The 24,464-nt window shown below is 44.0% G+C and overlaps 2 protein-coding genes across 2 annotated transcripts in view; both read left to right on the top strand.

Moving 5' to 3' along the window:
• The first annotated feature begins 60 nt into the window (after positions 1-60).
• On the top strand, positions 61-13,218 carry CDC6 (cell division cycle 6). The gene is made up of 12 exons (XM_036757048.1): positions 61-115; positions 874-1,055; positions 3,078-3,359; positions 3,489-3,688; positions 3,899-4,074; positions 4,707-4,813; positions 5,550-5,689; positions 6,410-6,510; positions 7,558-7,622; positions 11,479-11,690; positions 12,147-12,287; positions 12,639-13,218. The coding sequence occupies exons 2-12, from the start codon at positions 893-895 to the stop codon at positions 12,726-12,728; spliced, it is 1,677 nt and encodes a 558-aa protein (XP_036612943.1). The 5' UTR covers positions 61-115; positions 874-892; the 3' UTR covers positions 12,729-13,218.
• A 5,187-nt stretch (positions 13,219-18,405) lies between these two features.
• Positions 18,406-24,464, top strand: part of RARA (retinoic acid receptor alpha) — a 57,375-nt gene continuing 51,316 nt past the window's right edge. The window contains exon 1 of the mRNA XM_036757672.1: positions 18,406-18,451. The gene's annotated coding sequence lies outside the window, so the exon portion shown is untranslated. The remainder of the gene's footprint in view (positions 18,452-24,464) is intronic.

Here is a 24,464-nt window from a genome sequence, read left to right as displayed (position 1 = left end):
GGCGGGAAACGGGAAGATCTCAGCTGAGAGGAATTGGCGCGAGCTGCGGAAGGAGCTTCCGAGCTGTGTGGCGGCGGTAGCCGAGTTCAGTTGAGCCGAGCTGAGCTTACCTGAGGTGCGGTGAGGTGAGGAGGCTAGCGGGTACCCCGTCCAGCTCTGGGGGCGGCGGGGAGGAGCACAGTTCTGGAGGGTTAGGGGCGCGGGCGAAGGCCGCAGGCCCGGCCCACCTAGAAGTAGGGGCGAATAAGAGCTCTTAAGCCTCGGGGGAAGAGGTCTGTGCGTGTGAGGGAGAGTGACCCTCGGCTGACTCCTACTATTGGCAAAGCGCTATAGAAGTGCCAGCTATTATGATTAGTGCTCAAGTTATCTTGTGTTTACTTACCTGTTTAAATGTTGCATCTCCTAGTACAGCGGTTCTTCAACTTTTTGGTCTCAGGACCCTTTTATACGCAAAAAAAATTATTGAGGATCTCCCCCAAATAACTTATTTTTATGGCTTATGTCTATGGATATTCACCCCATTAGAAATTAAAAGTCTTAGTATTGGGGCAGCTAGGCAGTCAAGAGGACCTGAGTTCAAATCCAGCCTCAGATACTTGACACACTAGCTGTGTGACCTTGGGCATGTCACTTAACCCCAATTGCCCTGCCTTCCCCCCTCCAAAAAAAGAATAAAGTCATTTATTTAAAAAAACTTACTATTTTTACGAAATTAGGGCTTCCCTGAGGACTGCACTTTGAGAACCAACCGCCCTAGTTGAACAGAAGGTCCTCGAGAGCAGAGACTCCTTTTTTCCCCCTTTTGTCTTTGCATCTACACTGTCTTACACCGGGGTACCTATTAAATGTTTGTTGAATCTGTTTACTTTCTAGCCCTGAGTATACTACCATCATGCCCAACACCAGATCCCAATCTCAGACCACCATTGACTTTCCCAAGAAGAAAGTGTCTAAGACGTCAGGCAAAGGAAAAAACCGTGGGGATGTCAGATCGTCGGCTATGCTGCCCACACCCAAGGTTAAAATCCTGCCCCTCAGTCCCAGGAAACGGCTCGGTAATTATAGATGCAGCTCTTTGACTTAGAGTTTTCTGTGTGGCTTTTCGCTTCTTTTTTACTTCCAGGTCTTTGCAGCAGTTTCCAGAATTCAGCTGGTTTCCCCCTAAGTTTCTTTGAAACTGCCAGAAGGGATTTCAGAGGTCATATTCTGAACTAGATGGGGTTTTTTATAAAAAAAGAATTTTTCAATTAAGTATAAATTTACCTTTTCCCTGTCCAGCTTTCCCTACCCGATTGAAAAAGGAAGAAAAACGAAGTCCTTAAAATACGTGGGTGTAGTGAAGCATGCATTGGCCATGTCCAGAAATATATGTCTATTTGCAGTCATGAGCCAATCACCTCTGTCTGGAAGTGGGTATCATGTTTCATCAGGAGTCCTCTGGAATAACGATGGATTGTTTAGATAATGAGAGTTCTTAAGTCTTTCAAAGTTGTTTTTTACAATATTGTTATTGCATAAAATTTTAAACCAAATGTTATACTTGAGCCCTGACATAGTTCCTCAGTGTCTCACCATCTTTTGCGGTTATTTTTTACTTTTAAATAACCATGTGAGATTGAGCCATTATTATTACAAAAAAGAACAAGTAGATTCTTTTAAAGGAACACACTTTGAGACTAGCCCATTTCACCAACTTTTATACTTTGTATAATCCCTTCTGGTGGTTACTGTGGGCATTGAAACAAAATGATCTGGCGCCACCTGGTGGGGCAGGTTGTGACAGGTAGCTGCCTTGCTTAAAAACATTTTTAGCTAATTTAGGGTGAGGTAGGCAATCTGTTTCCCTAGGAGTGATTTCTCATTTTTTCCCATGGATTTTGAGTCTGCTTTTTAGCAAGTCCTGACAATGAGGTGGAAAATTCATCCCTTGCTGGGTTGGGCCAGATGGCAGAACATCTCTTAAATTGCTTTGGGGGTCTATTTACCATTCACTGCAAGTAATTCCCTATTGCCTCTAGGATAAAATACAAATCTCTCAACCTAGCATTTGGAATCTAACACAATCTGGCTCCCTCCTACCTTACCAGAGTTATCATGTGATACTCTTCATGCATTCCAGTTAAACTGGCCAACTAGTTGTTTTCAAACCTCAACATTCTACCTCTTACCTCTATGCCTTTGCAAAGCCATCTCCCACTACTTCCTTACTTCCACCTTTTAGAATCTTTAACTTTCTTAACTTTAGGTACCACTTTTTATACAAAGCCTGATTCCCCTAATTATTAGCGCTCTCTTCCTTATCAGATTATTTTGTATTTACTTCTCTGTGTACATGTTCTATTCCCTAGTGGAATTTAGGCTCTTCTGGTACTGTTTTTATTCTTTCTTTGAAATTATATTTTATTTTCAAATGCAGATCTGCCTTCTCTTCCTCCCATCTTTATACTCTGACTGCTGTGCCTGCATAGGGCTCCCCTCTCCCTCCACATTGATAAAACAGGAAGAACAAAATCCTAGTTATAAGTCAAGCAAAAAAATTCCTGCACTGGCCATGTTAAAAAATTTTTTTTTCTTCTTCTTAATCTATATTCTGAGTCCATCACTTCCCTATCAGGAGGTGGCCAGCATGTTTCATCACGAGTCCCCTGGAACTGTGGTTGGTCATTGTGTTGATCTGAATTCCAAATTCCAAGTTGCTTGTCTTTACAATATTGTTGCTACTTGTTTACAATATTGCTAATAAATTGTTCTGGTTCTACTCACCTTGCTTTTTCATCAGTTGATACAAATTCTTTCCAGGTTTCTCTGAAATGGTCCCCTTCATCATTTCCTGCAGCACAATAGTATTCCATTACATTCACATATTATAATTTGTTCAGCAAATTGATGGGCATGCACCCCCTCAGTTTCCAATTATTTACCACTATAAAAAGAACTGCTATAAATATTTTTGTACATATGGGTCCTTTTCCTCTTTCTTTGATCTTTTTATTTATGTTCATAATATCTTAACATATAAGTAAGGCTTAATAACTGTTGGATTTCATAATGAATTTTGGCCTTAATGTATGTTTCAGGAGATGACAATCTATGTAATACTCCTCATATGCTCACCTGTTCACCTTCAAAACGGAGTAAGAAAGAGAATGGTCCTGTCCTTCCACTTGCGTCTAAGAAGCGTGGACTAGTATTTGACAGTCATTTGAAAATTAGTTCTCCTAGCAAAAGAGACCTAGCAGTAGTCCATCAGGACAAGGAACTCTCTCCAGTTCAAAATGGTCAAGAGAGATCAAGGAATTCTGAGCACAGTTGCCCACTAGAGAAAGAATCTGTGTGTGTTGGGCTATTCAAGCAAGAAGGTTAGTATCTATATGACAGCTGTTAGTGCAGCCTCGTAAACAAGGCTGATGACTTTCTCTGAATAAGACCCAGTGGGTCTTCTCAGTCACCTTCTGTTGTATCTAATTGCCCCTTTACGTCTGGAATAGGCACTTGTTACCAACAAGCAAAGCTGGTCCTGAATACAGCTGTCCCAGATAGGCTGCCTGCCAGGGAGAAGGAGATGGATGTCATCAGGCATTTCCTAACGGAACACATCTGTGGAAAAAAAGCTGGCAGCCTTTATGTTTCTGGTGCTCCTGGAACTGGCAAAACAGCATGCTTAAACCGGATTCTGCAGGACCTCCAGGTATTTAATGGGTCTTAAGGTATGACCTTCATGCCAAAGTCATCAATACCTTGTAATCGCCTCATTTGAACTTTGAAGATTAAGGGAGGAGAAATGAATAAAGCGCATCAGATTTCTCTTTATCTTGAGTGCTGTTGAAACCTCAGACATTTTTAGGTTCCATTGACTCTCTAATGTTAAAGATAGTCTCCTGTATTTGCTTACTTCTAGGAAGAACTGAAAGATATTAAAATTGTAATGCTAAACTGCATGTCCTTGAGGACCTCCCAGGCTGTATTCCCAGCTATTGCTCAAGAGATCTGTCAGGAAAGAGTGTCCAAGTCATCTGGGAAGGACTTGATGAGGAAACTGGAAAAGCATATAACTTTGGAGAAGGCCCCCATGATGTAAGTATCACCTGGGTTTTGGTTATTTTCTATAAATCTAGAAATCTCTCTGTATACTCACATCCTAGTGTTCCATAATGGGTATTCTCCTGGTTACTGTTGCTCAACTTTGAATGGTGTCCAAGTTTGAGTGAATAGTAATGACAGTTTTGTACTTATAAATCCCTTTTCCTCATAAGTGACTCATTCATGCATTGAACAAGAAATAATTTGGGGGTAGGAGCTCAAGGGGGAAGAAGGAGAAAAATAAAATAACAATATCTACTTCTATAAGGAGCAAGATAATTTCAAGAATCATTAAAATTGGGGCATTTAGGTGGCACAGTGGATAGAGCACCAGCCCTGGAGTCAGGAAGACCTGAGTTCAAATCCAGCCTCAGACACTAGCTGTGTGACTGGGCAGATCACTTAACCCTGATTGCCTTAAAAAAAAAATTAAAATTATTTTAGAGAATCTAGATTTTGCTGATTCTTGGGAGGAAAGTAAATTTTACATCAGTAACTGGATTGAAGGACATTGTGAGCTCTTCCGAACAGCTTAGTCTTGAATAGATGCAGAAAGCTTGAGATTTGACTCAAAAGTTTCTGTTAAAAGATTAACATAGATGCTGATTTCCTTTTTGTATATGTAGCTTATTGGTGTTGGATGAAATGGATCAGTTGGACAGCAAAGGACAGGATGTGTTATACACACTGTTTGAATGGCCTTGGCTGAGGAGTTCCCGACTGGTGTTGATTGGTTAGTCCTCATTGCCTGTTACCTTTAAATTTAAGAATTTGTGAGTTCTCTGCCATTAATTGCTTATATATAATTAGACAGACACTAATGCTGCTGGGTACTGGAGGATAAAGATAAAGCACAAGGGCGTCCCTTCTCTCATATAGCTTACATTCTCTAGGCAGGGGTAAAGGTGCTGTATGTATCCAGAAAAGCAGATATGCGGTAGAAGAGAGCAAGAATGCATACACCTGAAGGAATCAAGGCAGGCTTTACAGAGTAACTGTAGTATCTGATTTGAACCTCAGAGGAAGATAAGTATTCCAAGAGGTAGAACCCTCTGTCTTCTAGTTTGTTTCTAGGTTTCCTGCTCCTGCCTTGCCAGAGGGTGCTCTCAGAAGGCAAGTTAATAATGATGTTAGCTCAAGCTAGCTATAATTAGGAGCTAAATCTACATAAAAATGATGTGTGACACTGCATTCCAGAGATAACATATAAACTATTTGGGGGGTTACATGATCTTTTCCAGTAGTACGAATAATTGAGTGTCAATAGTCTTTTCTCTTAGCCTGCAAATAATTTCCTTTAGGGTGATGAAATCAACATCTTGCCCAGTAAGTGGAAAGGACCAAGTGGGAAATTGTCATTTGGGATATTTGATTGGAAGAGAAGATGGCATTTTGCACCAAAACTTGAGGCTTTCTAGAGGTCTAGAAGTGACTACTTTGCTAACTGGTGCCACTAATAACTTCTACAGGTATTGCGAATTCCCTGGATCTTACCGATAGAATCCTACCTAGACTTCAAGCTAGAGCAAAGTGCAGGCCACAGTTGGTGAACTTCCCACCTTACACAAAAGAGCAAATAGCTACCATCTTACAGGACCGACTTAAGCAGGTGAGCAGCAGTCTGTTGCAAATTATTTTCTTGACAAAATTCAGGGTACTTTGGGGGTAACAAAAATTAGGGGTATCTAATAAAACAATTCTTTTTTTAAAAATTTTTTTTATTTTTAGTTTACCACACACGGTTCTACATAATTTTGAGTTCCAGATTTTCTCCCCTCCTTCTCCCCTCCCTCCCCAAGACGGCATGGAATCTCATATAACTACCATGTATAACTTCACATTGAATTAATTTATACACTAGTCAAGTTGTGGAGAAGAATTATGACCAATGGAATGAATCATAAGAAAGAAGAGACAGAACCAAAAAAAAAAACCACAATTCTTTTAAAGTTGTAGTCTTTGCTTTCTAAACTTATGCTCTGAGGGATAGTGAGAAGAAAGCTCATGAATGAGAGGGGAAACTGGATTCAGTCAAATGTTTCTCTCATTCTTAAACCATGAAAAATTGAACCTGTGAGAAACTTTCTCATTTAGAAGGATATTTTGTTTTGTTATTTTTGTGTCATGAAACTTTATATTCTATCTTTCTGAAAAACAGTTAAATGTGTAAACATTGGCTCTCTGGAAATCTTATTCCTTTTGACCAGAAAAATATTTCATAGAATGCACTGGGTGACCTGTCAGTTCGAGATTTCAGTAGGAAAATATTTGTTTAACTGGGCCCTAGAATTGAGAGATGACCCTGATTTGTGCTTTGTCTTATTTAAAGGTATCCAGTGATCAGGTTCTGGACAATGCTGCAATTCAGTTCTGTGCTAGAAAAATCTCTGCTGTGTCAGGAGATGCTCGCAAAGCACTAGATGTTTGCAGGTAATTTATAGCGCTGTTGGCTGCTTTTATTAAAAAAAGAAAAAAATGCTGTTAATTGTCTCTTGTAACTCAAGTGAATGTGACTTAAGAGGCTCCATTCTGCTGCTTTTTATGCTTGGAAAGGAGGACTTGTTTCTCAGTGGGGAGCTCTGCATTTCGACCGTGTTAATGTCTGAAACATTATCAGTCCATTACCTACAGAGGGAGAAACAAATGAGATGTTGCTGGCACTCCCTGTGGTGATTATAGATTGGTTAATTACATTTGTATTAAAAAAGACTCCAGTTTACTTTTCCATTAGCTGGTCTCAAGCAGGTTTATTTATGGACCTGAACCATCTTTGCCTTTAGACTTTTTTTTCTTCACTCGATTTTGTGAGTACCCTTTTCCTCTAGTTTGTGCTCTCCCACACTTGTGCCCTAGACCACTTTCTCTCTCTTCCCATCCCCCATTCCCTCCTGCCGGGGAAATTCTCTGTGCTGGCTGATGAAATTACTTCCTTCCCAGTAGGGACACTGGGTCCATTAAAATGATACTTGCTGAGCTGGCCCACTGGTCCAGGCTCCCCCCACTGCCATACAGGAGATACAGGTCTGGCTTATGGCTTCCTGTGGTCAAAATGCTTTGGAGAGAGCATTGGAATAGTAAGTCCTTCTTAGTACAAAATTGCATGGTCCTGAATTTGAACATGTCACCTAGTCAGCAAACTTCTGGGTAAAGGTTGTAGGGTCTGGGCAGGAAAGGAGTGCTGCTTTTCTCCCCATTTTGACTCGCTTTTAAAACACTAGTGTTGGCTCATTGTCCTCATGTATGATGACCTACTTGGCAGCCATTTGAGGCAACTTCATAGTGTTGAAGTATCTCATTCCCTGGTACTTGAATTATTTCAGGTTAGCAATGACTCTGTTACCTGAGATATAACCCAATTTTTGTCTTTTAAAAAAATTGTATAAAACTACTATTTTCAGTTAAAAGGTTTACTCTTAAACATTTGGTGGTGTTTGGTTTGGCTCAGCAAAAATAATTTTAGAAATATCTATCCTCCAGGAGAGCTGTTGAAATTGTAGAGTCAGATGTCAGAAACCAGACTGTCCTCAAACCACTGTCTGAATGTAAGTGGCTTATCTTCCCTGCTGTCTTCCTTCTTAACTGAAAGCTTGACTTTTCTGAGGAAAGAGGTGGGAGAGAGGATATGGTGTGCAAAGTGAAAGTGTGTGTGTGTGTGCGTGTGTTTTGGTCAATTTTGTCTACCCTGATTGCCGTCTTGCCTGCCAGTACTATATTTCATGCATTACTGGAAGTAAGTCCCCCAGGGTATTACATAAATGCTTAGGATAGCCTTCCAAAACTCTGGAAATGAAAACGGCAGACAATATGGTCAGCTTTGCTTTTCTGTGGGCTTGAACTGAGCACATTTTGTATCTTAATGTAGGTGTGAGAGCAAAGGCCAGTAACTGTGGAGGGGAGTAGGAAGTTAGAAAGGGAAGTAAGTTCAGCTTAGGATAACTTAAGCTAAACAAGTCCAGTAGGGTGAGAGTGCAATGTGTTACTAGCCCAGCAAAATGAGAGCTAGAGCAAATCGTTACTAAAATCATATACTGAATGCCTTTCTGACTCCTTCATTCCCTTCTTTCTGAGACAGAGGTGGAGTAAGGAGTGCCTATACACCCCAGTTCCTTGTTTCTGAAGTTGTTAATCTGTGTCAGTAGAACAATTTGATCTACTTGTTTCTTTCTCTTCTATTTTCCTTTTGTACTCATCTCTCTTAGAACAGTGAATTTTGCTTGGGAATAAGGAGGAATAGATAATATTTCTGAAATGTTTCTGTTAAACTTTTAGTTACTGGGCTAGCTGTAGGCAACAAAGGGTAACACTAATGCCACATAGTGTCACCTGCAGGGCTTAGTATTCTACAACATCCCACTATATGCACAATTATTGTTTTATGCATTTTTTTTCTCTTCAAATTTTCTACTCTTTTCTTCACTGAGTATCTCTTTGAGCTTGACAGTAGTCCCCAGGATACTAATGGTGCTTAGAACAAATGTGATTGTTGATCCCCTGGCCCAAACTATTTATTTGTTCCCTTGTAATTACTTATTGTCTTCCTTTTTTTTAGTCCTTACTTGGTCATATGTACGTTGTAAACATTAATTTACATTACCTTTCTCGTTCCCTACTTTTTTTTTCTTGCTTTGGGAAAATTTTGTTTTATAGATGAATCTGTGAGTAAAGGTAGTTCCAAAAGTTGTTCAATAAACTTACTGGGAGGGGTAGACTGGTCTCCTGGTTCCTTTTTCTTGCCTTTAGGAACTGTGAAATTTTATTTCCAATAGTTCCATTTGGAATGTGGTCTTTGTTTATTTCTATCACCTGCTAGTTAGGTCTTTACCATCCTAATTGCTACAATGAATTAGAAGTAATTTGAGGAAAAAGTGGAGAATCCTTTTAGTTGGGTGATTATAGGTTAAGCCTTTTACAGAACAGATCCTTCCTCTGTCTCTTGGCTAAATACAGGAGGGCTCAACTACTATGGTTCTGAAACAGTTTCTTGATAATTTCTCTGTACAAACTCCAATTTTAAGATGATGACATCTACCAGGATAAAAAGTGATGTTTTCACAATTATTTCTGCATTGTAGGTCAGTTTGGGCAAGTAAATCAAGATGGAAAATGGGAATCATGTAGGCTTGATTAGCTTTGCTATTCACATTCACCTACTTAATCATTTCCAAGTACTGGGGATACTTCCAGTACTTATCTGAACAAGAACTCACATCACTGTCATTCCTTACTCTCAAATAGAGTGACTACCTTTGCCTCCAGAATTCTTTTCTCCCAGAGCAATTGCTCCTTTCTTTTGTTAGCCAGTCTCTGACCAATCTTTCCCCCTCTTCAGCTAGCTTTGTTCCTCTGGCATTAAATGATTTCCACAAGACTGGGTGTCTCTAATCTTATGATCTTAAGCTGGATAGTGGAACCTCTGCCCTGTCACTGTCTACATCTACTTGGATCGCAATGGTTGTAACCTACTACCATTTGCTAAATCTTTTTTTAAAAATTATTCCACTCTGCCACCAGCACTCAGCAGTTTCTTTGAGGTATACTGCATCTGTCTATTATAGAGTACAGATCCATGCTGTAGTACTGACCTCCAAATCATTCTCCCTCTTTTCTTAAAGTGTTCAGTATCTGTTTCATAGTCGAACTTCTGCCTTCATGCTAGTAGACTTCCACATCAATGTCCTCTCAAGTACCCTGGCCTCCCAGTCTACCTCCTTAATTCTTATGACCTCTATCTTTGCTGTACTTCAGCCATACCTTTGATCACACCTTAACTGCTATTTACATGATCCAGTAGTAAAATCTCTCTTTTAACCTCCTACCCATTTCTTAACACTATCATTTCTACTCCCCTCACCTTTCCCTGTTCTAGTCTGTCAGCTCTGCCTGCTATGGTCTCATTTTCCTCTTTTCACATTCTTGATTCTGGTGGACTATTTCAATTATATATTATCTTCTACCTTTGAATCCCTTGCCCTCTTTCCAGTCATACCCCAACCTTTGGGTCACCATTATCTGTCTTTACTTATATTAACATAGTTCTGGGGAAAGTACTGCAAAAATTGTAAAGGTCCTCTACAAATTTGTTTGCTAATTTTGGGCTTCTATTGCTAAACAATTCCCTGATTGGTTTTCCATCATAAACTCCACAGTGGCTTTTTAAAATCTTACACATGATACTGTTAGGTCCCCTCCTACCCCCTTTTTTTCATTATTTCCCTTAAGATTCTTGACCTTTTTCACCTTTCCTTAGGCCTCCTATGCCACCTCTTCCGTCCCTCTCATTTAAGAATCTTGCCTCCTACTTGACTGAGAGAATAGAGACCATCAGTCTTAGGTACCCTACTCCCTACCTCAAGACACTTCTATATCATCCTTCATTCTTAATTTTCATCCTCCCTACCTAGCCACTCCTCCAGTCTCCATTTCTGGGTCATCATCCATCTTATCCTTCCTCTTTTCATCTCACTTTATCAGTTCATCTCTATGCAGATGATTTGTAAATCTGTATATCCAGCCCTAATCATTATTGTGAACTGAAGTCTCATATTACCAACTGACTATCTCCACCTGAATTTGCCATTAGCATTTCAAATTTAGCTAGTCTAAAATAGACATTATTACATTTTTCCCCAAAGCCCATCTTTCCTTTGAACTTTCCTCTTCCTATTGAGGGTAACAAACATCCTTCCAGTTATCTAGATTCACATTCTTAGTCATTCTCGATTTCTCCTTCTCTCTTGCCAACCATACTTAATCACTCGACAAGTCTTGTCAGTTCTGCCTCCACATTCCTTGAATGTCTCCTCTCTACTCACAAGGCCACTACTCTTACAAAGACAGTTCACACCTTTATCACCTCTTACCTGGACTATTGTAATAGCTTCTTAATTGTTCTCCTTTCTTCTAGTCTCTTCCCTTCTCTTAATGCTCCACATAGCTGCTAAATCACAGCTGACTATGATTTTCCTAACACAAAAAACTTTAAATAAGCTCTGTTACCTCTAGGATATAGTACAGATTCTTCAGTCTGGCATTTAACACTTCACAATCTAGCTCCTAATCTACCTTTCATATGATTCTCTTTATCTTCTAGCCAATGTGGCCTGCTAGCTGTTCTCCTGAAGTCAACATGCTATCCTTTATCTCCATTTCTTTGCATTCCCTTTCCTGGTCCCCCTCTCTCTTGAGATTCCTTTGTATTTACTTAGCTGTATACATCATAAATATTCCCCCCCCCCCATCTCTTGTGAGCTCCTTTGGAACGGGAACTCCATGTGTGTGTGTGTGTGTGTATGTGTGTGTGTGTGTGTGTGGTCTTTGTATGTATCCCCAGTGTATGGCATATAATAGGCTCTTAAATGTTTGTTGAATTTTAACTGAATTCTTTAATTTACTTTTCAGGTAAATCTGCTAAGTCATCATCCCAGTCTCCAATTCCCAAGCGGGTTGGTCTTATTCATATATCCCAGGTCATCTCAGACACTTATGGCAGCAGAATGGCCTTGAGCCAAGAAGGAGCTCAGGATTCCTTTCCCCTTCAACAGAAGATTCTAGTTTGTTCTCTGTTGCTTTTGACCAGACAGCTGAAAGCCAAAGAGGTTACCCTGGGGAAGGTAAATTAGAAAGGATGCAATAAAGTTGGGGGTGGGGGGTGTGATGGGCATTACTTTCTTGGCTTTTGGGAAAATAGTAAGACAGAACTACTATTTTGAATTCGATGTATTCTCCCTAGTTAGATGGAAATCTAAAGTGGGTTATTGCACACAAAAGTATTTGGATAAGTGATCTATTGATTTTTATGCAGATAACTGTGTTCTGACTTTAGCTTGAAGCTAGCTGACCTTATTTCCTCTGGAAATTTAAGGAAGAGAGTTGCTCAGTAGTCTTTTCTCCATTTCTAATTCTTTTCTCCAGTACCTGAGTAACACTGGGAGATTTAAACTGTCCATCTTTTTTGTCCTATTGTGTGCAGTGCTTTCTGTGCATGACTTTACATAGACACCTTAACAAAACTTAGGTTACTGAGACATGATTTTTAAGCAGAATTTTTTTTCCTTGTTTCCTCCTAGTTATATGAAGCCTATAGCAAAGTCTGTCGAAAACAGCAGGTGGCAGCAGTGGACCAGTCAGAGTGTTTGTCACTTTCAGGGCTTTTGGAGACCAGGGGCATTTTAGGATTGAAGAAAAGCAAGGAAATGAGACTCACAAAGGTACCATTTGGCCCTGGAGAGCTATATCTTTGTTGCTGATGATCTTAGTCGCCCTTTCCAAGAAGGTTTTGTAACTATCTTATATTTTGCTTAAGTTACAATTTAAAAGATATCCACAGTTGTGTATGGGTTTGTTTAGATGTTAGGACTCATCTGTGATGATTGGGAATTGAGGGAGGGGGAAACAGCAGAAACCACCATGGGAAATGAAGGGAAGCAGGGCTAATGGTCTGCTTTCCTTCTTTGAGAGAAGTTTAACACGGAAGAAATCTCACTTCACATAATAACATGTGCTTGTTACTGTCTTTGGTTTTTTGAGTTTTACAACAAGGAATCTTTTTTTTTTTCCAGGTGTCTCTGAAGATTGAAGAAAAGGAGATGGAGCATGCACTAAAGGACAGAGTCTTAATAGGGACCATTTTAGCTAATGGATTGCCTTAAATCCTTCTGGTCTTTTACCTTGAGTGTCCCCGGGGCATTTTATAGGACCTCACAACTGTGGCGATATGCTACCTTATCCACCCTGTCCTTGAGTCCCAGAACAGTGACCTGTTTTTACTTGAATTAGATGAATTGAGATGTGCAGTCATGACTATAGAACCAAAACATCTTTAGGTCCCTTTATTTTGGCTCATTAAGGTTTAAAAAGAAAAGCATGTGGCTAAGAGAGGTGCTATCTTCAGTTCTTATATGTGTTTATCTCACATATCTTACCAAGTGAAGACTTGTCAAGCAGCTGAGGGTCTATATGAAAACTGTGGGGACTGGTATGACCAGAACAACTGAAGTCCATCCAGAAAACTTAAATGTTCATGTTGAATTGGAGGAAGCGTTGGTCAAAGCCTCCAGTTTTTTTGAAGTGCTGCTTTGTTCACATTATGAAGATTGTCATTCTTTGTGCTGTTAAGATCCATTGATATTGCTGGGCAGTTCCAAGGTTGAGAGAAAGAATGTTTTAAGTCTCTATATAGGGACATATTTATTGAGCTGTATAATATTAATTGTGTTTTTAAGCAGTTCATGTGCCTAGTGTTCACATTTCTTGGACTTATAGCTGAAAATCCTGCTATTCAATCCCTCGCTCAGGCATCAGAAGCTACTTGCTTTATGCTGGCTTAATATGAATTTATATTTCTCTTTAAACCACCTCTTTTTCCTCTCATCTGAAACCTTTCCATATGGTTACTTGATGTTTCTTCCTTCTTTCTGGTTTGATTTCCAGTAAACTTACTGGAACCTCTGAGCCAAAGTATGGGTCTGTACACCAGAGGGCGCCATTATAACACTGATGGGGATGGAAAGGTGGACTTTTGAAGGAGTAAATGTGTCCTAGAAGTTTGTTTTGTTTAACTGAGATTTTAAAATGTTCCTGTATCTCAAACAAATGTTTTAAATAGAAAGTGTGTGTGTGTGGGGGGGGGGCGGTATCCATAGATTGAAGACAGGACTGAGTCTAAAGTGTTTTTATTCCTGCTTGGGTGATACCTAGGTACTCCTACTGTGTCTCCCACCTTCCTCTTGACACAGAGAATCTAGGCTGGGAACTTGATATAGGTACAAATGATCTGTTGGCCTCTGTTTCATTCATCCTGCCGGCCCTATCCCTGCAATGTGATCCATGTTAGAGCAGATGGTATGGCATGGAAGAAGAGCACAGAGAGAGAGCCCTCTGTGAAATGAACACTATATCCATGGTGTATGTATGTCGCAAAAGTTATTCTGTAGATATGGGTTTAAATACCATTCCCTTGCCCCACACACCTGTGTTGAAACCTTCTCTCTGAAGGTAAATGGCAGTGGTGAATACTTTATTTCATGTCTTAAAGGTTGGATCTTACCCAGGGTCCTAAGGGTTAACAGGAATAATTGCAAAGATTGTCCGAGGGCTGATGGAAAGCAGAGACTGAATGGGATTGGGAACAGATGCGAGCCTTGATTTAAATTACATTTTATTGGTTGCTGCAGCCTTAAGAGACATGACTGCTTTACAGTTTGTTTCCACACTGTGGGCAGCTGCTGTCTGTTCTGTGTCCACAGTAGGATTCTGCCCAAAAAGGAGCAGCCTCCCTACCACGTTGTATTTGAGGCTTGGCGCCTTCCTCTTAACTGTGGGGCTCAAGTAGGAACATGGCTTGACCCACAGTGGGACTTCCATGTATCCTCTGTGACTTCCAGCCAAGACCACATTTGCAGATTGAAAAGGGCTGAATTTCTTAATCTATCTCTTTCCCCTTTTTCCCCCTTTCCCCTCATATTAGGATATAGGGCTCTCTATGCATTGGTTTGTTACTTTCCTTCCCTTTAATCCTATCCACCCCACCCCACCCCCAATCAATTTCTAGGTCATTGCTGCTCTTAAGAATACAGCAATTGGAACAGGGTTGGTTCTGTCAATGATGCGTAAAGCAGACTTAGAGTCCCAGCTTGGCTTCAGCTGCTCTTGTGGGAACAGAAGCTGACGTGTGTTTGTCAGAGAAGTCTTAAGTGTAACTCAGACAGCCGGTGAGCAAATTGAGTAGAGGAAGAAAGTCCTTTCCTTGCTGGCTTTTCTAACTATAGTCATGGGAGCTATTGGAGGTGGTGGGATTTTTAGTGGTGGCTAGTGTTTGCCAGGATGATGGCTTATTCCTGTACAAGGTGATGGCAAAGATGCTGACCTACATTTCTGTGTGTGTGTGTGTGTGTGTGTGTGTGTGTGTGTAGTATGTTTATACCTGTTTAATTTGTGCCAGGTGAATTTTCCTTGTCTTTTCTTCTTCAGTTTTCGTTAGAGCATTGGATCCCTTGGATTTTGCTGATGGAAGAATATAGGTGCAGTGGTGTTAATGTGAACCAGTTTTGCCTAAGCATTTCTGGCTCACTCAGTAAGGATTTGCATGTGGCCAGATACCCGGCAAGAGAACCATTAAGGTCTAGGGAATCTAGAGATCAAGTTATCAAAGCCCTGTTCTCTTGCCCGCTAATTCTCTTCTGTGAGTACCTTTTAAAATACTAGTGAGAATTGAGATAGGAAAAATTAGGTTTTTTTATTCCCTCTGATGGCATTCTGTTTTAGCATAATTTGACTGCAGATAAGAAACATCTTGGAGTCAAGCAAAGGTGCCACCTCTCCATTTTGAGGAGAGAGCTGGCTTATAGGTGAGAAATGTTAATGTTACCGGTACTTTTGCACTATAGCAGTGAACAGGCTCCCCCACCCCCGGGGCCCCTGCACAAGGAGGGTGCTCAATCCTTCAAAATGTGTCTTGGCATGGTTTGTGGGGCGTTTATTGGCCTCAGATGCGTTCCTATCCTCTCTCTGATTTAGTGTTTTGCTTCAGGCGACCTCCATGTTGCTCTCTTTCCGAAGCCTCCGCTGTTGTAGATAGGACCTTGGGTTGGGTAGAGGCTGAAGTCTTGTGACTGGTATACCCAGAAGGTGGGAGTTGCCAACTATCAATCTTAAGCTTACCTTTCCTTTTTCACCTTTTTGGGAGGTTGTCAAGTTATCCTGCCATACTGCCTACCCTATTGTGTCCTCCAAAATACACCGTAGCCAAGATAGCCTCGATTTCTGTGAATTTTCAAACAGTGATGCTAAAAGAGTGGTGGTGGGAGGCTACTCCTGAGGCTGTCTCCCCACTGTTGTTTAGCCCTAGCCCCAGGGCACTGGCTGTAGAAGCTAATTGGATGCAGTGCCTGGGTGAAGGCAGTTTGACTACTAGCAGGAGGAGAGAGAGAGAGAGAGCTCCCTTTTTAAAAAGCACTAATTGAGTTCTGAATCAGCCTCAATCCCTTTGATCTCGCCTCTGTTTCCCACACAGCCTGAAAGAGCTAGATCAGCACTTTCTAACAAGGGTGCGCCACTGTGCCCCCCCCCCTCCCCTGACGCTCTCTACTGCCGCCATACACTGCTTGTCTCCTTCAGTTAAGATAATGAAGATGCTGAGAGATAAAATGTGTATTTAATAAGGGGGGGGTGGTGCGGTGGTAAGGAGGCAAGGAGGCAAGGAGGCGGAAGGGGGCAGCCGGGGCCTTCCCTGCAGTTTGGTGCCTGGCCAAGACTAGAGCTGAGAGTAAAGAGTAAGACTTGGCCCCAGGGTGTGGGGGTTTCTGGGCTTAAATCCAGCTGACTTCACTGCCTGCTGTTTGCCCTAAATTCCCCCACCTCCACCCTTTCACCCCCTTACTCCTTTCTCATCTTCCTATTCCTTATGGAAGAGATGGACTTCTGCTCTGACCCTCTCAACCACTTGGCCTTTGGTGCAGTACCCCCACTCTAGATCCAGCTGCAATGTCAGGTTTGGGCAACCCTCTCTCAGCTTAGGACTGCAGAAGCTGTGGGCTACCAGTGGGGGGTGGAAAAAAAGCTGGAGTTAACGAAGACCAGCTGCTGGTCTGGGCCATGCCTATAACCAGCTGGGGCCAGCCTCTGGTGGTTGCTGGGGAGTGGGGGGTGACCTCCATTTCTGGGCACAAGGATATCCTGTGGCTGAGGGTTGTACTTTTCCCTAAACTTGGCTTTGTCCTTATTTTGCAGGGCACTAGTCCATTCCCCCACCCCTACTCCAACACACATTCACAACCTCCTTTACTGGACTCACAACAGTGGTGGCCCATTTCGAGATCTGAGGATCTCCAAGCCCTTTTGTAAATACTTATTAACTTCTTGGGAAGGACTATAAGCTTTGTTTTACAGCTTGAGGAGGACTGAGGTACATTAGGGTGAAAGATTTGGCCCCAGATCACCCTGCCTGGTTCCACCCCAGGGTCTTCATCCCCACCCTGCCTGCTTTTACTTCTTTCTTCAGTTGGCTCCTCTTAGTGGTGGGAGGTGTCTGGGCCCTACAGGCTTCACTGAGGTTCCTCTCCTCTCAAGGAAAGGTCCACGCCCTCTCCCTCACTGAAATCTGTCCCTGGGCTCCCCTGGCCCTCCACCCCATGACACTTTCCCTGTTCTCCCGCCAGCAGCTTTTCTAAACTGAGGAGAACTATGCAACTCTACTTACAAAATGTTACCAAGCAGCCAGCTGGGGCTGTGTCTTACCCTGTTCTGCCCCTCTTACCTACCTGGCCCTTCTCCCCTGTCCCAGCCTGAACTTTCTAAGATTCTTAGGATGATTTGGCCACCCTAAATTAGGGCAGTAATCTTGGTGTTGATCTAATTTGCCAAGTGATCTGTTCCCCACCCTTCCTTTCTAAACGGGTGCCTGCGAGTGTCACATAATACCCCTCCCCCCAAAAATCCTTTCTAAAGATATTGCTCACTGGCAGTATAGACCAAGTCTATGTCAGTGGGGTGAGGTTGGTCAGGTTGATCTTCCTAGAGGGGATAAAGTTTGTCTTCAGGCTCCAGTATTCTTCGAAATAACTGAATCCCTACTTAACCCATGCCTTCTTTCTTTGCTCCTCATCATAGATTCTCTGAAGCCATCCTTGTCTCTCCCATGTTAGAAATCACGTTCCAGTTTCCCTCAGAGTTCTTAAGATTCCTAGATATAAATAATTGATAAGGTAGGAGAGCATCAGTGGAGGGTTGGGAGAGGGCAGAGATACCTACATAGTTCTGCCTGGAAGAAAAGGCAACCTGGCCCCTAAATTCTACCCCTCTTCTCTCTAAACTGCCTAAAACTAGCCCAGGGTCAAGGAAGCACTGGATTTGGAGTCACAGAACCTGGTTCAGATCTTGACTCTAGGACCTCCACGATCTTGGACAAGCTACCTTCTCTGGACCTCTTCTCTTACCTGTAAAATGAGAGGATTGGACCAGATTTCTATGTTTGTTGCCATCAAAGTCCTTTTTTACTTCAAAGCAGCAAAAGCCTTGTCTGTTTACCCCAATTCCTATAGAAGGGGTTGAAGGGTGGAGGCCACTCCACCCCCATGGTAGAGTGTATGGAGGTGCCCCTTAGTTTTCAGTCCCACCTGTGACTCAACTCTCTTCCCCCCCCTCCCCTCCCCAAAGAAAATCAGGCTCCAGCTTTTTGCACCCACTGATCCAGCCAGGGCTGGCAAAGGAGGGCGGGGAGAACGTGAGTTGGAGCATGGGCTTTAGGACCCAACGGGAATCGGCGCCTCTTGCAGCAGCCTAATCCAGAAGCAGGGGGGAATCCTGAATCGAGCTGAGGGCTTCCCCGTATCTCCTGGGAGCCCCATCGCCCCTTTGCCAACACACACCTGAGCAGGTAGGCTTATGCACCCCTGCCCCCACCTACATGTCCCCAGGGCTGGCCACTTGCCTGAGCCTCAGCTCTTTTACCATCTCAGGTTATCCCCATCCCTTCCCCCAACCCTAGCCACCATAGTCTGGGGCTATTGGAACAAGAACAGCAGGGTTCCCCAGAAAGTTCCCAATTCTGGGCTCCCTAACCTTCCATATTTTCTCCCTGACATTTCTTTTTGCCCCTTGTCCTTGTACCTTGCCTTGGGTAAAAGTAGAGAAGAGATCTACTCAGGCCCCACAACCAAACCCAGTACTAGAATAATGTCTGTTCCTCCCCAAGAAAAAAAGAGACTCAGCAAGTTGGGGTGTGTGTGTATGTGTGTGCAGAAAATATAGTAAACTGGGGGGAGGGGGATGGAGGGATGGAGAATATCCTAGAGAGAAGCTGACAATCCTTGTCTCTTAGCCCCTTCATGCCAGTGAGGGGAAGAATGGAAAGTTTAATGGGGGTGGGGGGCTTGTTGAACATTAGAGAGAAGCAAAGGAGTTGAAATACTTCCTCCCAGGCCCTACCCACGTCTCACTGTGTTGGTCAGAGGTAAAGGCTGGGGGAGCAGGTTATGAGGGAATTTCATAGGCGGCCCTAAGGGTCGCTGGGTGGGCCTAGGAGTGAGGCCCTGCCCTGTATTGGCTCTCTCTTCCAAACCTCTCCTAAGTTCCCTAAGCTTTTCATTCCTTCAGCACCTGTTCCCCTTCTCCCCCCCCCCCCCCCAAAAAAAACAAACAAACCAAAACCACACACACAACAAAACAGACACGACCTTGTCCCTGCCTTGATCAGCCTTGCCTGGGGTGTCTGGTTGTAGAATCTTGTGCTGTCCTAGAGGTGGCTGAATGAGCAGAAGAGGGATTCCAGAGTCTGGCCCAGGAAAGGAAGGAGGCAGGCTGAGCCCAGATGGCTGGGGGGGGGGGGGTTGTGGGCCAGATGGAGGAGGCCACCGGGAAGTCGCCCAGCCCTGCCAACTCCCTGGGCTCCTCTCTTTCCAGAGCCCTGGGCTTCTGGTGTTACCCTGGGGCTGGGTGGCCCTGAGGCCTTTCTGCTTTTCCATGTTTACCCTTTGTTATTTTTTCCTTCCGTGGGGAGGAGTAGCTAGATGAACTGGTCCTATCCTTAGCAGCTCTAGAGCGTGACTTTGTGTCAATGTGTGTGACAATCTCAGTTATTCTGTATTCATGTGTATCTTGCTCCCCTTTAGAAGGGAGAAGTAGGTTGGGGAGGGGAAGGGAGGCAGAACAAGGAATTGGGAATGACCAAGGGCAGCCTTGGAGCCACTGGTGTGACCCTTGTCTTTCCTTGGGGCCACATGAAGCTGGGCCTGGTGGGGTGTGCTCTGGTGACCCACAGTGCCATTGGCCTTTGACCTGGGGGACAAGAGGAGGTGAGTGACTGATTTTAAGGCCTTTCTTATTGTAATAAGATATGAACTTGGGGGTGGGGTGGGGGTGGTTTTTATAGTCTATTTGCTTAGCATACCACTAGCTTCTCTATCTTATCTTTCCCCCACCCTCCAAAAAAGTATTCTCTGACTTAGGTAGTTTAGGATGTGGGGAGAGAGAGAATAAATGATCAGGTTTTGTCTCAGGGGGATGGTGTTGCTGCTGTTGAGATTTTCTCCCATCATCCCTGACTCAAGGCCTTCCTCCCTCTCCCCTCCAAACCACCCCCCTCCCCCTCGTTGGTATGAAACTTGTTCCTAAGTTTGGTTCTTAACTTCTACATTACAGAGCTATACCTCTTTACACCAACCCTGACTCCCCCTTCTTTCCTCCCTCCTTCAAATGCTGTCCTTGGCCTTGTCTCTCCCCTACCCCATGGCTTTCTTGTCTGGCTCAGTGGGCAGGAGTACTAATCAGATTGGACAGCTGAGATGTGTGGTGGCTGAAAAAGCAGTCTAGGGTTGTGGGGATAGTGAGAAAATGGTACCCAGAGCACTACCACCCTGGCTGTACCCATACCTCAACTCCACCGGGCATGGCCAGAGGAAAGAGGGATGCTAGAAATGAACAGTCTGGAAAGACTGCAAGTTGGTGGGTATTTTAGTGGTGGTGGTCAGGGAATTTACTGTGGGCATTGTTGGTATCTTGCCAGATACTTGGTGTCTGCTTCTTGCTAATGTTTTTCACATCTGGGATAGAGTGAAGACAAGGACCTAGATAGTGTGGGACAGATCCAGTATCTTCCTACAGTTGGCGCTTCTGTCTTCTGGGAATAGATGATATCCCTTGTCTCTTTCATTCCAATAAAATGGAGGCTCCTTGAGGAAAAGAACTGTTGGGTTGTGAGTTTGGGTTTTTGTATCCCCAATACCTAGCATAGTGCCTGGCACGTAGTAAATGCTTGTTGTTGTTCATGACCCCATTTGGGGTTTTCTTGGCAGAGATACTGGAGTGGTTTGCCATTTCCTTCTCCAGCTCATTTTACAGATGAGGAAATAGGCAAACAGAGTTAAGTGACTTGCCCAGGGTTACACAGCTAGTAAGTGTCTGAGGCCGGATTTGAACTCAGAAAGATGAATCTTCTTGACTCCAGGCCTGAAACTTTATCCACTGTGTCACCTAGTTACCCTAGTAAATACTGAATTGGCTCCCTAAGATCCATAGATCCTTCCAGCTGCCAATCCCTAATGCCTTTTGTCCTTTCCTGATGCCCTGGGAGGTGCTTACTTCTCAGTCCATCTATTGGAACTTCCCACTGAGCCTACAGTCTGGATTCTGCAAGAGCTATATGGGTGTTTCTGTGGCTTTTCCTCACCTCCAAGGTATTTCTCACTCAGTCTCTGGGCTGAGATCCAGGACTCCTGGGTTTGCCTCTTCAATGTGTGTCTTCTCTGGCAGCCTGTGGAGAGTTGTTGAGCTGGTTTCCTTTTGTATGGGGTTGGGAGAACCATTTCTCTGGGCTGGGAGGTGACTGGAAATCCCAGGACACCATTAATGTAGTCATTACCACCCCCATTCCCAACCTAACCCCCAGGCTTCCAAAGCCATTGGGATTGGGTCGGGCTGGCATGCAAAGCCTAGTAGTGTGTCCAGTGAGTATACCAGCCTCCAGCTTTGTATTTAGGGAGCTGAGATTTTTTTTTTTTAGCCTCTCCATGCCCTGCTTGACCCTTTCACATAGGTGGATGATTACTCAACTATCTCCTCTGGTTCCTTTTCTTGTTAAATTCTTAGAGCACTGACCTTTCCCATTTAGTAGACAGAAAGGACTCTATGCCCAGGAGAGTTGGAGAAGCGAAGGGAGTCTCTACTCCCCTGTCTTTCAAATTGGGCCAGGGAGCTGATATTTCCTCACTCAGCTCTCAAAACTATTCTCTCCCCTCCTGCTTCCAGTATCTCAATCTTTTGGGCTGGTCACCATCCTGTTTAATGCCCACAATGTGGTTGACCTTGATTGGCTGAGGATTGAAAGAGTCATCAAGTCTGCCCCCTCTTCCCTTTCTTCCTTGGTGGTGGGAGCTGGGTCTGAGAGTGTGGACACAGACCACTAGAACTGCCCAAGAAGGTAGGATGCCCTCAGGATGGCCAATTTGGCACCTGCCCTAGGCTGAAGTGCTGGACATCATTCTGAGCCCAGAATGGGGGGGGGGCAGGATGGCACACAGTTCTCTCCCTCCCCCCTCATTTCCTGCTCCTTGGGCAGCTGTGGGCGAGAGGCAGCAGGGACTATTTTTAGTTGGCCTGTCCCCTAGCAGGAGAGACGTGCAGAAAGGCACGGGGTAGCCGGGCAGAGGGGGACTGTTGGCCAAGGTGGGTGGGTGGGGGCTGAGGGAGAGAGGAGGGACCTGAGGGACTGCTAGCGGTGGGGAGGGAGCTATAGAAGGGTAGGGGTGGGCACTGGACTTGGGGTGGTTATGGGAGGGTGGGTCATAGAGTCAGATCCAATGTAAGTATTGGAGCCAGGGGGCTGGAATGTGGCCTGACCCAGCCTGAGGGAATGGAGCTAAGAGAAAAGAAAGTCGGCTGAGTAGAGGAGGGAAAGGCAGCTCCAGCCTTTTCCTCATCCTTATCCCAAGCTCCTCTGGCTGCTTGCTCTGGGTCTTTGTCTTGCCAAAGGTTGCCTCTTTCCCTGTAACACTGCAATAGGGTCTCTTTTGTTAGACCTAGTTTCTTTAGTATCTGCTGAGGCCACACTTTGTTGATGCAGAACCCTACCCTGGTTTGTTTATTGGTCTCTGATTTCTGGAGACAGGTTTTCCGAGCAGTTGTAATAAAGACAGATTTTAGGTTTGGGTCGTATTTCAGACAGTTGGGTTAAGACTGGGAGAATTAGGACTATGGAAGGTCAGATCTAAAAGGGACAATGCGCAATGAAGAGAACACCAGAGGACTTGGGTTCGAATCTTAACTCTTTTACTTGTCTTATAACTTCTCTGGACCAATTTCCTCCTATGTAAAATGAGGGGTTAGAAATGGATTACCTCAAAAGTTCTTTCTAGCTCTAAATCTCTTCTCCCCTAATTTAATCCAACACATAGCTCTCACACATGCAGACACACAAGAAGAAACTGAGTCCCAAGGTAGCAAGACAGGATTGGGTCTCCTGGGTGCTGGACTGAGACTTGAAGATGATACTATTTCCCCCATATCCCTAACACAAGACTTCAGGAAAGAGTTCCAGGGTATTTCTTGGGCCCTCTACTTAGTCTTCACCCCCAAAGGGATAAGAGATTTAAAACTGAGAAGGTACCTTCGAAGGTCATTTGATCTAACTCTCTCAGAAAACTTACCCAAGGTCACACAGCCATAGATATTTGTACTCTGACTACAAACCTTACACTATTTCCACTGTACCCCATTGCCCCCAGTATGGGACAGGTGGGCATTACCAAGGCCCCTTCTACTAAACTTCTGATTCCACCCAAGTTGGAGATGGGAGGAGGAAGGGGAACAAAGACAGATATTTGAGACTTGTGGCATAGAGAGACAGATGAGGAATGGGATGTAGAGGAGAGGAAGGAGGAAGAAGACTGTGATAGAGGTTATTGGGTGGGTTGAAGTTGACTAGGATAGCTAGTGCCCCAGGGAATGTCTACTAAGGCCCTGTTCCTTTAGTATTCCATCACTGACCCCCAACCTTTCATACCAATATTCAGTCTGGCTGGAAGGATGTACTCTCTTCCTCCCCTACCTTCAGCTGATCTCAGTTGACTTGGGCAGATATTACCCCTCCTCCTTCCCTCTCAGTCACTGTCTGTGTCTCTGTCTCTGGGGGGCTATGTCATCCCCCCACCCCCAACCTCTGGGCTTTCTGCCACGGTGCGTGAGAAATCGATAGTGCAAATGGATTGAGGATTGAGGCTGTCTGGCCTGCTGACTCCCCTTGGGGCTCCCCCATCCCCTCCCCCAATCTTCTGGGACTAGAGACTCCAGATAACGAGGGGATGAGGTGGGATTCAGGGGGAGAATTTAATCCCACTGAATTTGAACTGTTAGGACTAACCTTTCTCCACCCCCCCATTGGCTAAGGGTAAGGGATTTGAAGGAAAGTGTTATGACTCGGGGGAAGGGGGATCAGATGGGTATGGAAATTATTTTGCTGGAGTTGGGTGGGGAAATAAGTCTTATGCCTGGCAAATATTCTTGAACCTTCATTTGCCGACTGGTGATGGAGGAGTCCAATTTTAGGACATTTTCTGCCAGGTTGGCACCAGGGTGACAGTGGGAAGGAAGAATGCCATTGGGGGGAACCAGGGAAAGGAACTGGAAAATAGCCCATCCCACCAGCCACCAGTAACCCAATCCCCCACCCACTCAGTTCTCTTGCCCGACAACTTCAGCAGCTGCTGGGATGTGGGGGTAACAAGGGCAGGAAAGGGGGGGGGTACTGCCAGGGCATGTCGAGCGAGACATGGCGCCTGGGTACAACTTGGGTGGCAGGAGGAGGTGGGGCTGGCAGTAGTATGAGTGGTGAATGATGGGCAGAGGGCAGATTCTCATGGGGGCAGGGCACCCCAGGGGTCTTGGACAACTTGTTT

The sequence above is a fragment of the Trichosurus vulpecula genome, chromosome 4, assembly GCF_011100635.1.
Source record: "Trichosurus vulpecula isolate mTriVul1 chromosome 4, mTriVul1.pri, whole genome shotgun sequence".
NCBI lineage: Eukaryota > Metazoa > Chordata > Mammalia > Diprotodontia > Phalangeridae > Trichosurus > Trichosurus vulpecula.
This window is presented reverse-complemented; position numbering and strand designations above follow the sequence as displayed.

Bases quoted from the DNA above. Each gene is read 5' to 3' on its own strand.
- CDC6 (XM_036757048.1), top strand. From the start codon at position 893: ATGCCCAACACCAGATCCCAATCTCAGACCACCATTGACTTTCCCAAG. The intron at 3,689-3,898 runs GTATTTAATGGG...GCTTACTTCTAG, and splicing joins GGATTCTGCAGGACCTCCAG to GAAGAACTGAAAGATATTAA. The intron at 7,623-11,478 runs GTAAGTGGCTTA...TTTACTTTTCAG, and splicing joins CCTCAAACCACTGTCTGAAT to GTAAATCTGCTAAGTCATCA.